General features: G+C 39.5%; 1 protein-coding gene across 1 annotated transcript in view; it reads right to left on the bottom strand.

Annotated features, from left to right (window-relative positions):
• Positions 1 to 12,264, bottom strand: part of LOC115458652 (serine-rich adhesin for platelets-like) — a gene marked incomplete at both ends in the record, with an annotated part of 35,856 nt that extends 23,592 nt beyond the window's left edge. The window contains one exon of the mRNA XM_030188487.1: positions 7,261 to 12,264. Within this exon, the coding sequence (XP_030044347.1) occupies positions 7,261 to 12,264 (5,004 nt within the window). The remainder of the gene's footprint in view (positions 1 to 7,260) is intronic.
• Between the last annotated feature and the right edge of the window lie 191 nt (positions 12,265 to 12,455).

Below are 12,455 nucleotides of genomic sequence, written 5' to 3'. Positions count from 1 at the left end.
ACGATTATTTTTTCAGCAACGAATTTTTAAGCGCAGTACATTGTATCTAGCCCTTAAAGTGCAATATCTTTCTAACTGGCAGATAACACAGAAGAATTACTTATACTTTTAAATGTGTATTTAACTGCTATCTGCTGCAGCATTAATGTGCAGTGTCCCACATATCAACATCACACCAAAAGATCACCATTCCCCTAAATGTTACTGAGAAGGGTTTGATGTTAAATGAACACTCATTCAGAATTAGCATAAATATGTGTGAAATGCAAAACCTTACTGTGCTTTAATAAATAGGGGGGGGGGGGGAGTTATCAAAGTAGGCTACTGTTAAGATGGGTTATTTTATCACAAAACGTGGTATTTTAGCACAGTTTCATTGCATAAGGAATACTTGTGGTAAAAAAAAAAAAAAACATTTTAATGGTAGCCTACTTTGATAACTTCCTCTCTAAGTTATTGTTTATTTAAGATGAAGTGGTACAAGCTTAGTTTTGTGCAGTTTTCAAAATATACGCATGACGAATACATTATACACAGAATAGAGAAGCTTTGGACTATTACACATATTTAAGGTCAATCATGATATGATATGTAATGGCTAAATTTGATTTGAGAAAGAATGAGTAGACAGTAGCCAGACCACTGTTAACTATTATAAAGCAACTGAAATAATGTAAGTAAAAAATTTCTTTTTCTTTCACCGTAAGGTTTTATGCCTTGGAGAAACCAAGAAGGCAAAACAGTGGTCATTAAGGGTGTAGCTGAGAGTGATTACAAATGAAGGTGAAATGGTGGTCACACCATATCTGCAGAAGGACAATTAAGATAAGTTTTGTTTATTTGAATTTTGTAAAAATATAAAAATGTTTAAGTTGGAGGGGTTTTTTTTTTTTTTACCACTGATTGGAATGCTCTGTTCTTGGTGACTTATTTATTGAAGACTTTTTCCTCCTTTTAATGCTTGACTAAAGATGAATCAATAGATTGGTCATCTTTTAAAATGTGCCTACAGATTTATTTATTTATTTATTCATTCTTATATTCCACAATTATCCAAAAACAGGTTTCGGTTCAATGTGGCTTACAATTTTCATTTAGTAGATGTTACATTCTTTTGTATTGATAATTACAATCATTGTAATTATCATCATTACATTGCATTCGGTGTTGGACATTTGTATCGTAAGTGGTTAATCATAATATTTTTTGCAGAGGTAGGATTTTAGGCCTTTCCTGAACTGAAGGTACTTAGTGATGCTTCTTAACATCTTGGGAATTGAGTTCTACCATTTGAAACCCAGGTACCTGAATTCAACCATGTAGATGGATTTGTAGGTTATGTTTCTACAGTTGGGCAGATGGTGTAATAGATAACTTCTGGTCCCTGGGCTTGCGTTCCTCTGTGATAGTTCAATCAAGTCTAGTATGTAATCAGGAGACATGCCGAACAGTATCTTGAAAATGAGAGTGTTAATTTTGAAGAACAGTCTGGCCTTGACTGGGAGCCAGTGTAGCATTGTAAGCAGTGGCTTTTGCTCTTTCATATTTTGTTTTTCTGAAAATCAGTCTTGCTTTTGTATTTTTTATGGGTTTGCAGCAATTTTATTATGTTTTCTGTGCATCCTACATATGCTGCATTGCAGTAAACCAGTTGGGACAGTATCATTGATTGTACTATTAGACAGAAGGATTGTATAGGGAAATAGTCTCTGATCCTCCATAGTCTCCATAAGGTTTTAAAGCACTTTGATATGACTTTTGAGATTTGGTTTTCAAGAGATATGTGTTTTTCTATAATGATTCCTAATATTTTTAGTTGTGATTCGATTGGGTATGTCTTTTGGTCACATGTGAAGTTTTGGTCAGTCATGGGGTTATGTTAGCTGGATAGGACTAGGAATTAGTTTTGTCTCTGTTTAGTTTTAGTTTGAAAGTTGTAGCCCAGTCTTCTATGAGGTCCTGTCCTGATTTAACCCTATCCGCTATCTCTGTGATGTAATTGTTAAACGGTATGTAGATAGTCACATCATCGGCATATGCAAATGGATTAAATCCCATTTTTTCCAGTTTCTTGCCTAGTGGGGCCATCATGCTATTAAATAATATCAGTGATATTGGGGAGCCTTGTGGAACCCCGCATTCTGAGATCCAAGAGGCTGAGAGAACATCTTTACTAGGTATGACCTAGTACTTAAGAATCCGTTGAACCAAGTTGCCACTACCCCACTGATTCCCATGTCGTCAGGTAGGGTCATTAGGGTTGTGTGGTCTACCTTATCAAAGGCACTCGACATGTCAAATTGTAGTAGTAGCATTTTCTGACTTTGGCTTATCAATCTTCTGAACTTTGTTATCAGTGTAGTTATGACTGTTTCAGCACTGTGTAGTGGTCTGAAGCCTGACTGTGAGTTGTGAAGGATGGAGAATTGTGTTAACTATTCCATTAGTTGTTGTGCCACTAGGCCTTCCATCATTTTGGCTGGTAGTGGTATGGAAGCCACTGGTCTATAATTCGTGAGTTTGCTGATCTTGTTGGATATGTTTTGGGGGATTGGAGTCAGTATGATTTTTCCCTTATCAGGGGGGAAGAACCTGTTTGAAAGCATGTATTTTATGTGTTCTGTGAGGTGTTCAGTGAACCAGTATGGTGTATTTTTCATCAGGTAGTTGGGGCAGTTGTCTAGTAGGCAGCTAGCATGTGTATATTTTCTTATCATTGTTTTAACTGAGTTGGTTGTAGGTGCTGTGAATGATGACCAGTTTCTGTCTACCTTGATATGGTCATTGTTAGTTTCGTTCTCACAATCATGTAGTCAATAGAAATAAAACAAAATAAAACATGACAAAGAAAATAAGATGATACCCTTTTTTTGGACATAACTTAATACATTTCTTGATTAGCTTTCGAAGGTTGCCCTTCTTCGTCAGATCAGAAATAAGCAAATCTTGGTAGATGACAGTATATATAAGTGAAACATCAAAGCTTACAAGTGAGACATCAAAGCATTTCAGTGACAATCTAACAGGATGGGGGTGAAGGTGGATAGGTGAGACAGGGGGATATGCATGGGGACAGGAGAGTGACAAACAAAACAGTACAATTTACAATTTTATGGCTTATGATAGGCTAGAAAACCCAGATCTTTGTTAAGCCCTGTCTGTTGGGTGTTAAAATATTCAATCATTCAATCATTCAATCATTCTGACTTCAAAGGTCTTACGTTCCTGTGTTGTTTTAAAGTTACCTTTCAGGATTCTTACTATGAAATCACTGTTACAGTGTTCTGGTCTTGTAAAGTGTTGCCCCACAGGCGTGGCATCCTGACTGGTGATTTTTCATGTGATATCTGTGTAAATTAAATCTTTTTGTCGTTAATATTTGGCTTGTTTCTCCAATATAGCATCCTTCGTCACATTTTTTACACTGGATGATGTATACTACATGGGGAGATGAGCATGTAAAGGATTCCTTTATGTTGAATGTTTTTCCTTTGTGAATGACTGTGGGGTCCTGTGAGATGTTTTGGCATAGTTTGCAGCTGGATATATTGCAAGGATGTGTGCCATTCTCTTCTTTTTGAGTCTGTGTTGGGAGCTTACTTCTAATTAGCTTGTGTTTTAAGTTGAAAGCTGTCTGAAAGCTAGCACTGGTGGGGATGGGAATATCTCTTTCAGTAATTCATCCTCCTGGAGTAGAGGTTGTAGTTCTTTTATGATTTTTTTCTTAATTTTTCCAGCTCTGGGTTGTATGTCACTATAAGTGGGATTCTGTCTGTGGCTTTTTTTTCCTTTGTACTGTAGCAGATTTTCCCTGGGTGTTTTAAGGGAGGAGGCAATATTCTTGGAGATTATTTTGTGGTTATATCCTTTCTGTTCGAAGGATGCAGTCAGGATTTCAAGGTGTCTGTCTCTGTCCCCTGGGTCAGAGCAGATATGGTGGTATCTTGTGGCTTGGCTGTAAATAATGGATCTTTTTGTATGTGAAGGTTGGAAGCTGGAGTTGTGGAGGTAGCTGCATCTGTCTGTGGGTTTCTTGTATATAGATGTTTGTATACTGCCATTGCTGATTGAGACAGTCATGTAGAAAATCTGTAAGGGTTGTTTGTGTTATTGCAAGGTTTGATTGCAGGTTGGTTATTTTTTGTTCAAAGTATTTTGCAAGCTTGTTCGCTATTGGTGGTGTTTCATTTGATGCTAGTAGGTTTTTTGTGTTTAGTACATTGTTCATGAATTCAAATACCTTTTTCGTATTGATGTGATCTGGGCTTGCGTATGTGTTGTAGTATTGGGCTTTTGCTCTTTTTATCTTGTGTTTATATGTTCTTAAGGCTTTCCTTCATGTGATTTTATTTTTGACTGATTTGTTTTTGAACTATTTTCTTTTTCATCTCTTGTAATCCATCGTTAAACCAGGGTCGTGATTGTTTCTTCCATCTTGTTTTCATTTTGAGTGGTGCTATTTTATTTAGTGTGTTGTTATTTACTTCATCCCAATTACTCATAAAGTGGATGTCGTTGGGTAATGTGTCTGTTTTTTCGTGCAGTGCTGTTTGCCAGAAGGTGTGATTTCCACTTTTCCTCTGGTTAAGAACTTGTGCACTTGTTGTTGGTTCTCTGTTCTTGTCGTATTTTTTCCATTGAATTGTGAATGCGAGTTTGCTATGATCTGACCATGGCTCTTCTTCCCATCTGTGATTTTCTAGTATGTGATTGTTTTCATTTGAGAACCTGTATGCAAATATGTCCAATAGGGGCCTTTTGTGCGGGATGAGGTGCCTTGCGGTGTTTTGAAGTCCCATTGAGTCAGGAAGGTTAGCAAGTTTTTTGTGTTATGATCTTGCTGGTTTTCTAGGTGCAAGTTGATAACACCAAAGAGAAGGATATTAGAGAAGTTTGTGCAGGTGTTTTATATAAATTCCATAAAGTCTTCTTGAACGTTAGATTAGCTTCCCGGTGGGTGGTAGAAGAGCATGCAGCATAGTGTTCCTGATAGTGCTGGGTATGTGATCTACTTTGAAGATGGATTTGCATATTAAGGCAACACCGCCTCCTTTCCTTTTCAATCTATTTATTTGCATTATTTTGTAGTCTGGTGGACATATGTCTTGAATCACCAGGTCATCTTTAAGGTATAGCCATGTTTCTGTTATGAATAGCCGCCCTAATTGTTCATTTTAAATCCAGTCTCTAATTGTGGTTGACTTGTTGATTACAGATCTTGCATTTATATAGCCTACGGGGATTGGGTCATGTGTTGTGTTGATGTATTTGACTGATTATAGGTGTTTGTGCATGTGGTCTTTTCTAACTTTATGTTCATTTTGATTGGCATTTGGACTGGTCTTTGTGCCATCTGTTGGCATGTTGCTGTCTGGTTTATTGAGTTATTTGTGGTACAACCCTTCTGTTAAATTGTGGGGGCATCTTCTCTCTGACATAGTTACTGAGATTTTGTTCCATTCATTGAGTTCTGTAACTTGCAGCCCAATTATCCATAGAAGTATTAGGTGGTAGAGGACCCATTCTCTTATTTTGGCCATTTTGTTGTTGTTGTTGTTGTTAATGTTAAGTGTGCAGAAGGCCCTGCAGTTGTTCTCCTTCCCTTCAGAGTGAGGTTCTCAGCCCTAGTTTCTATGCCTCTCTGCTCATCTGCCGATTGTGGCATTCTGAAGATCCTGTCCGTCCTGCTCAGTGATCTCTCCCCCATGTTCCTGCTACCACATTAGGCTTACTCTTCTGTGACCATTACCTTACCTACTCAGCAAGTTTGTCAATATTGACATCAAAACATACCTATATATATCTTAATGTTTTCAAACCATGTCCTAGATTGTGAAGAATAGACTAATAGCTGGAATGGGAGCAAGCAGACATATGGGCTGTGTCAGCATTACTGCACTGGCAGCCACTAGCGTGGCTTTCCAAACAGGGGGGTAATCTATGTTGATTTTCCACAAGAATATACATTAGGAATATCCTGACAACAAAAGCAGTTTGGTGTGCCTCCAGGACAAGGTTGAGAACCACTGATATTTTATCAACAACCAGTCACCTATGAGAGCTATGACAACTTACCCAGAACCCAAATGCTACCACCATAGGAACAATCTACATGTAGAATATATTATTGTAGCACAGAAAAGAAGCACTAGATCTCAAAAAAGCTCCAAGATGTGCAAAATGTACAAAATGTTCAAGAGGTTTTATTTGACTTTGTAAACTTTGAGGAAGATGTGTGCCTTAACTCTAGAGAGCCCATCTTTTATCAGACATATGAAAGGAAGTGCATTTATTTTGATATTATCTCCTCTGTCCCATAGGCTGCTTTGAGAGGATAAATATAGGCTGCCCCAACCATAGCACTATCACAATATTATTTAATGAAATTTACTATTTTTTCAGTGATCTATAAGTTTATAATTTTCTTTTGTTTCCAGTAGTTTAAAACCAGTAGGTGAAGTATTCTGTCAACACTGCTGGAGTATGTATTGTTTAAGATATATTCATTTAAGGCATAGCACACATATAGATGGTTTACAATTATTTGTGTTTTTACTTATGGTCTGTATTTAAATTTTTTATGATATTATTTGATTTTATCATTTATACTAATATGATTCAGTAGTTTATTGACAGTTCTGTTTCAAGCCCCTGATGCAATCCTTTGAGAGGGCGAAACATGGCCGTGTTGGGCTTTTAATTATCTATGTATTTATTTTTTTAGTGGTGAATAAATTGAACATTTTGTACATTTTGCACACCTTGGAGTTTTTTTGAGATCTATTGCTTCTTTTTTCCTTGCTGGATCTTGTAGACAGATTCTCGATTTGTTTTTGCTTTTTTAAATATATTATTCTATACATTGTATTGGAAATTTCTGGCCTATTTCAACCTTCTGGACAAAATTAACACAAATAGTTACAAAAATACAAGACAAAGCAATGTTCAACTGTGAGACGAAGGTATGATTTGAAATGACTAGTCTAGCCATTTACAAATTATGACTAAATTTAGCTAAACTATCTATGTTATGCAAATGAATATACATATATTACTTGAACCATCCAAGTTATATCTGTTTTTATGCAACTTACCTGACTGTCTTGCCACTTTATTTAGGGGAAATTTTAGAAACCAAAAGGCAATTCCAGAATCAATTCCGAAAAAAATCCATTTAACTCAAGATAATAGGTTTTTCACACTACACAAGAGATATTATGAAACAGTTATAGACGATATGCACAAAAAAATAGACCTTACTTGTGTTTGTAGGTGCAGTGGTGGTAGTTGCTGACATGCTGGTTCTCAGCACTGTGGTTGTTCCTATGGTGCTTGCTTTGGTTGTAGATATTGGTGTAGTAGTTGCAGCAGTGGTGGAGGCTTTGGTTGTTCCTGTGTTGGAAACTACGGTACTTCTAGGACCTGTGGACGTACTGCTTGCTGTGGTTGTAGCAATCGGTGTTATACTTTGAGCAGTAGATGTTGATGCGGATAGGACTTCTTTTGTGCTTGTAGGTGCAGTTGTGGTAGTTGAGGAGGTACTGGTTCTCTCTGCTTTGCTTGTTCCTACAGTTATGCCTGAAGTACTCTCCGCAGTAGTCGCAGTTGTGCTTTTTATGGTTGTAGATATTAGTGAAATTGTTGGAGCAGCTGTGGACCCTGTGGTTGCTATTGCAGTGGTAGCCTGGGTACTTGTGGGAGCTGTCAATATACTGATTGCTGTGCTTGTAGCTATTGGTGTAGTCATTGGAGATGTAGACATTGATGCGGATAGGACTCCTGTTCTGGTGATTGTAAATACAGTTGAGGTAGTTGTTGCAGTGCTGGTTGTCTGTGTTGTAGTAACTATGGTACTTCTGGGAGCTGTCAATGTGCTGCTTACAATGCTTGTAACTATCGGAGTAGTCGGAGCAATACTAGATGATGTGGATTGGATTTCTTTTGCTGTTGTTTGAGTTGATGTTTTGGTAGTTTCTGCAGTGCTAATTGTCTGTGCTCTGGTTGTTTCTACAGCTGTGGCTGAAGTACTCTCTGCTGCAGTTGTTTTAGTCCTGTCTATGGTTAAAGATGTTGGTGTAGTACTTGGAACGATTGTGGAACCTGTGGTTGTTCCTGCAGTGGTACCTAGTGTACTTGTAGGAGCTGTCAATGTAGTGCTTACTTTGCTTGTATTAATCTGAGTAGTTGTAGGAGCAGTACTGGATGATGTGGATAGAACTTCTTTTGTTGTGCTTTGAGATAAAGTTTTTCTGGTTTGAGCAGTGCTTGTTCTATGTGCAGTAGTTGTTCCTTCACTTAAAGCTGATGTACTGTCCTTAGAAGTTGTTGTGCTACTTACTATTGTAGATATTTGTATAGTAGTTGGAACGGTTGTGGAGCCTGTGGTTGTTGCTGCAGTGGTAACTAGCGTACTTGTGGGAGCTGTTGATATACTGCTTGCAGTGCTTGTAACTATTGGAGTAGTCTGAGCAGAACTGGATGATGTGGACTGGTCTTCTATTGTTGTTCTATCAGATGATGTTTTGGTACTTTCTGCAGTACTGGTTGTCTGGGCTGTGGTTGGTTCTACACTTGAGGCTGAAGTGCTCTCTGCTGCAGTTGAATTGGAGCTTTCTATGGTTCTAGATATTGGTGTAGTAGTTTGAACACTTGTGGAACCTGTGGTTGTTCCAGCAGTGGTAACTATGGTACTTGTGGGAGCGGTCAATGTACTGTTTGCAGTGCTTGTAACTATCGGAGTACTCTGAGCAGTACCGGATGATGTGGACTGGTCTTCTATTGTTGTTCTTTGAGTTGATGTTTTGGTAGTTTCTGCAGTGCTGGTGGTCTGTGCTGTGGTTGGTTCTAAACTTTTGGCCAAAGTACTCTCCTTAGCAGTTGTTGAAGTTCTTGCTATCGTAGTAGATATTGGTGTAGTAGTATGAGCACTTGTGGAAACTGTGGTTGTCCCTGCAGTAGTAACTACGGTACTTGTAAGAGCTGTCAATGTACTGCTTGCAGTGCTTGTAACTATCGGAGTAGTTTGAGCAGTAGTGGATGATGTGGATTGGTCTTCTTTTGTTGTTCTTTGAGTTGATGTTTTGCTAGTTTCTGCAATGCTGGTTCTCCGTACTGTGGGTGGTTCTACACTTGTGGCTGAAGTACTCTCTGCTGCAGTTGTTTTGGTGCTTTCTATGGTTCTAGATATTGGTGTAGTAGTTTCAGCACTTGTGGAACCTGTGGTTGTTCCTGCTGTGGTGACTATGGTACTTGTGGGAGCTGTCAATGTACTGCTTGCAGTGCTTGTAACTATCAGAGTAGTCTGAGCAGTAGTGGATGATATGGATTGGTCTTCTTCTGTTGTTCTTTGAGTTGATGTTATGGTACTTTCTGCAGCACTGGTTGTCTGTGCTGTGGTTGGTTCTACATTTGTGGCAGAAGTACTCTCTGCTGCAGTTGTTTTGGTGCTTTCTGTGGTTCTAGATATTGATGTAATGGTTTGAGCATTTGCAGTGGTAACTAGTGTACTTGTGGGAGCTGTTGATATACTGCTTCCAGTGCTTGTAACTATCGGAGTACTCTGAGCAGTACCGGATGATGTGGACTGGTCTTCTATTGTTGATCTTTGAGATGATGTTTTGGTACTTTCTGCAGTGCTGGTTGTCTGTGCTGTGGTTGGTTCTGCACTTGAGGATGAAGTACTCTCTGCTGCAGTTGTTTTGTTGCTTTCTATGGTTCTGGATATTGGTGTAGTAGTTTGAGCACTTGTGGAACCTGTGGTTGTTTCAGCAGTTGTATCTATGGTACTTGTGGGAGCAGTTGATATACTGCTTGCAGTGCTTGTAACTATCGGAGTAGTCCATGCAGTACTGGATGATGTGGATTGGTCTTCTTTTGTTGTTCTTTGAGTTGATGTTATGGTAGTTTCTGCAGTGCTGGTTTTCTGTGCTGTGTTGGGTTCTACAGTTGTGGCTGAGGTACTCTCTGCTGCAGTTCGTTTAGTACTTTCTATGGTTCTGGATATTGCTGTAGTATTTTGAGCACTTCTGGAACCTGTGGTTGTTCCTGCTGTGGTAACTATGGTACTTGTGGCAGCTGTCAATGTACTGCTTGAAGTGCTTGTAACTTTTGGAGTAGTCTCAGCAGTAGTGGATGATGTGGATTGGTCTTCTTTTGTTGTTCTTTCAGTTGATGTTTTGGTACTTTCTGCAGTGCTGGTTGTCTGTGCTGTGGTTGGTTCTACACTTGTGGCTGAAGTACTCTCTGCTGCAGTTGGTTTAGTGCTTTCTATGGTTCTAGATATTGGTGTAGTAGTTTGAGCACTTGTGGAACCTGTGGTTGTTCCTGCAGTGGTAAATATTTTACTTGTGGGAGCTGTCAATGTACTGCTTGCAGTGCTTGTAACTATCGGAGTAGTCTGAGCAGTAGTGGATGATGTGGATTGGTCTTCTTTTGTTGTTCTTTGAGTTGATGTTTTGGTAGTTTCTCCAGTGCTGGTTGTCTGTGCTGTGGTCGGTTCTAAAGTTTTGGCCAAAGTACTCTCCTGTGCAGTTGTTGTGGGTTTTGCTATCATAGTAGATATTGGTGTAGTAGTTTGAACACTTGTGGACTCTGTGGTTGTTCCTGCAGTGGTAACTATGGTACTTGTGGGAGCTGTCAATGTACTGCTTGCAGTGCTTGTAACTATCGGAGTAGTCTCAGCAGTAGTGGATGCTGTGGATTGGTCTTCTTTTGTTGTTCTTTGAGTTGATGTTTTGGTAGTTTCTGCAGTGCTGGTTGTCTTTGCTGTGGTTCCTTCTACACTTGTGCCTGATGTAATCTCTTCTGCAGTTCTTTTGGTGCTTTCTATGCTTCTAGATATTGGTGTAGTGGTTTGAGCACTTGTGGAACCTGTGGTTGTTCCTGCAGTGGTAACTATGGTACTTGTGGGAGCTGTTAATGTACTGCTTGCAGTACTTGTAACTATCGGAGTAGTCTCAGCAGAAGTGGATGATGTGGATTGGTCTTCTTTTGTTGTTCTTTGAGTTGATGTTAGGGTAGTTTCTGCAGTGCTGGTTGTCTGTGCTGTGGTTGGTTCTACACTTGTGGCTGAAGTACTCTCTGCTGCAGTTGTTTTGGTGCTTTCTATGCTTCTAGATATTGGTGTAGTGGTTTGAGCACTTGTGGAACCTGTGGTTGTTCCTGCAGTGGTAACTATGGTACTTGTGGGAGCTGTTAATGTACTGCTTGCAGTGCTTGTAACTATCGGAGTAGTCTCAGCAGTAGTGGATGATGTGGATTGGTCTTCTTTTGTTGTTCTTTGAGTTGATGTTTTGGTAGTTTCTGCAGTGCTGGTTGTCTGTGCTGTGGTTGGTTCTAAAGTTTTGGCCAAAGTACTCTCCTTTGCAGTTGTTGTGGTTTTTGCTATCGTAGTAGATATTGGTGTAGTAGTTTGAACACTTGTGGAATCTGTGGTTGTTCCTGCAGTGGTAACTATGGTACTTGTGGCAGCTGTCAATGTACTGCTTGCAGTGCTTGTAACTATCAGAGTAGTCTCAGCAGTAGTGGATGCTGTGGATTGGTCTTGTTTTTTTGTTCTTTGAGTTGATGTTTTGGTAGTTTCTGCAGTGCTGGTTGTCTGTGCTGTGGTTCCTTCTACACTTGTGCCTGATGTACTCTCTGCTGCAGTTGTTTTGGTGCTTTCTATGCTTCTAGATATTGGTGTAGTGGTTTGAGCACTTCTGGAACCTGTGGTTGTTCCCGCAGTGGTAACTATGGTACTTGTGGGAGCTGTTAATGTACTACTTGAAGTGATTGTAACTTTTGGAGTAGTCTCAGCAGTAGTGGATGATGTGGATTGGTCTTCTTTTGTTGTTCTTTGAGTTGATGTTTTGGTAGTTTCTGCAGTGCTGGTTGTCTGTGCTGTGGTTGGTTCTACACTTGTGGCTGAAGTACTCTCTGTTGCAGTTGTTTTGGTGCTTTCTGTGGTTCTAGATACTGGTGTAGTAGTTTGAGCACTTGTGGAACCTGTGGTTTTTCCAGCAGTGGTAAATATGGTGCTTGTGGGAGCTGTCAATATTCTGCTTGCAGTGCTTGCAACTATCGAAGTATTCTGAGCAGTAGTGGATGATGTGGATTGGTCTTCTTTTGTTGTTCTTTGAGTTGCTGTTTTGGTAGTTTCTGCAGTGCTGGTTGTCTGTGCTGTGGTTGGTTCTACACTTGTGGCTGAAGTACTCTCTGCTGCAGTTGGTTTAGTGCTTTCTATGGTTCTAGATATTGGTGTAGTAGTTTGAGCACTTGTGGAACCTGTGGTTGTTCCAGCAGTGGTAACTATTTTACTTGTGGGAGCTGTCAATGTACTGCTTGCAGTGCTTGTAACTATCGGAGTAGTCTGAGCAGTAGTGGATGATGTGGATTGGTCTCCTTTTGTTGTTCTTTGAGTTGATGTTTTGGTAGTTTCTCCAGTGCTGGTTGTCTGTGCTGTGGTTGGTTCTAAA

Source organism: Microcaecilia unicolor, unplaced genomic scaffold, assembly GCF_901765095.1.
Source record: "Microcaecilia unicolor unplaced genomic scaffold, aMicUni1.1, whole genome shotgun sequence".
Classification (NCBI taxonomy): Eukaryota; Metazoa; Chordata; class Amphibia; order Gymnophiona; family Siphonopidae; genus Microcaecilia; species Microcaecilia unicolor.
The sequence above is the reverse complement of the archived record's forward strand: the minus strand, read 5'-3'. Positions and strand labels throughout refer to the sequence as shown.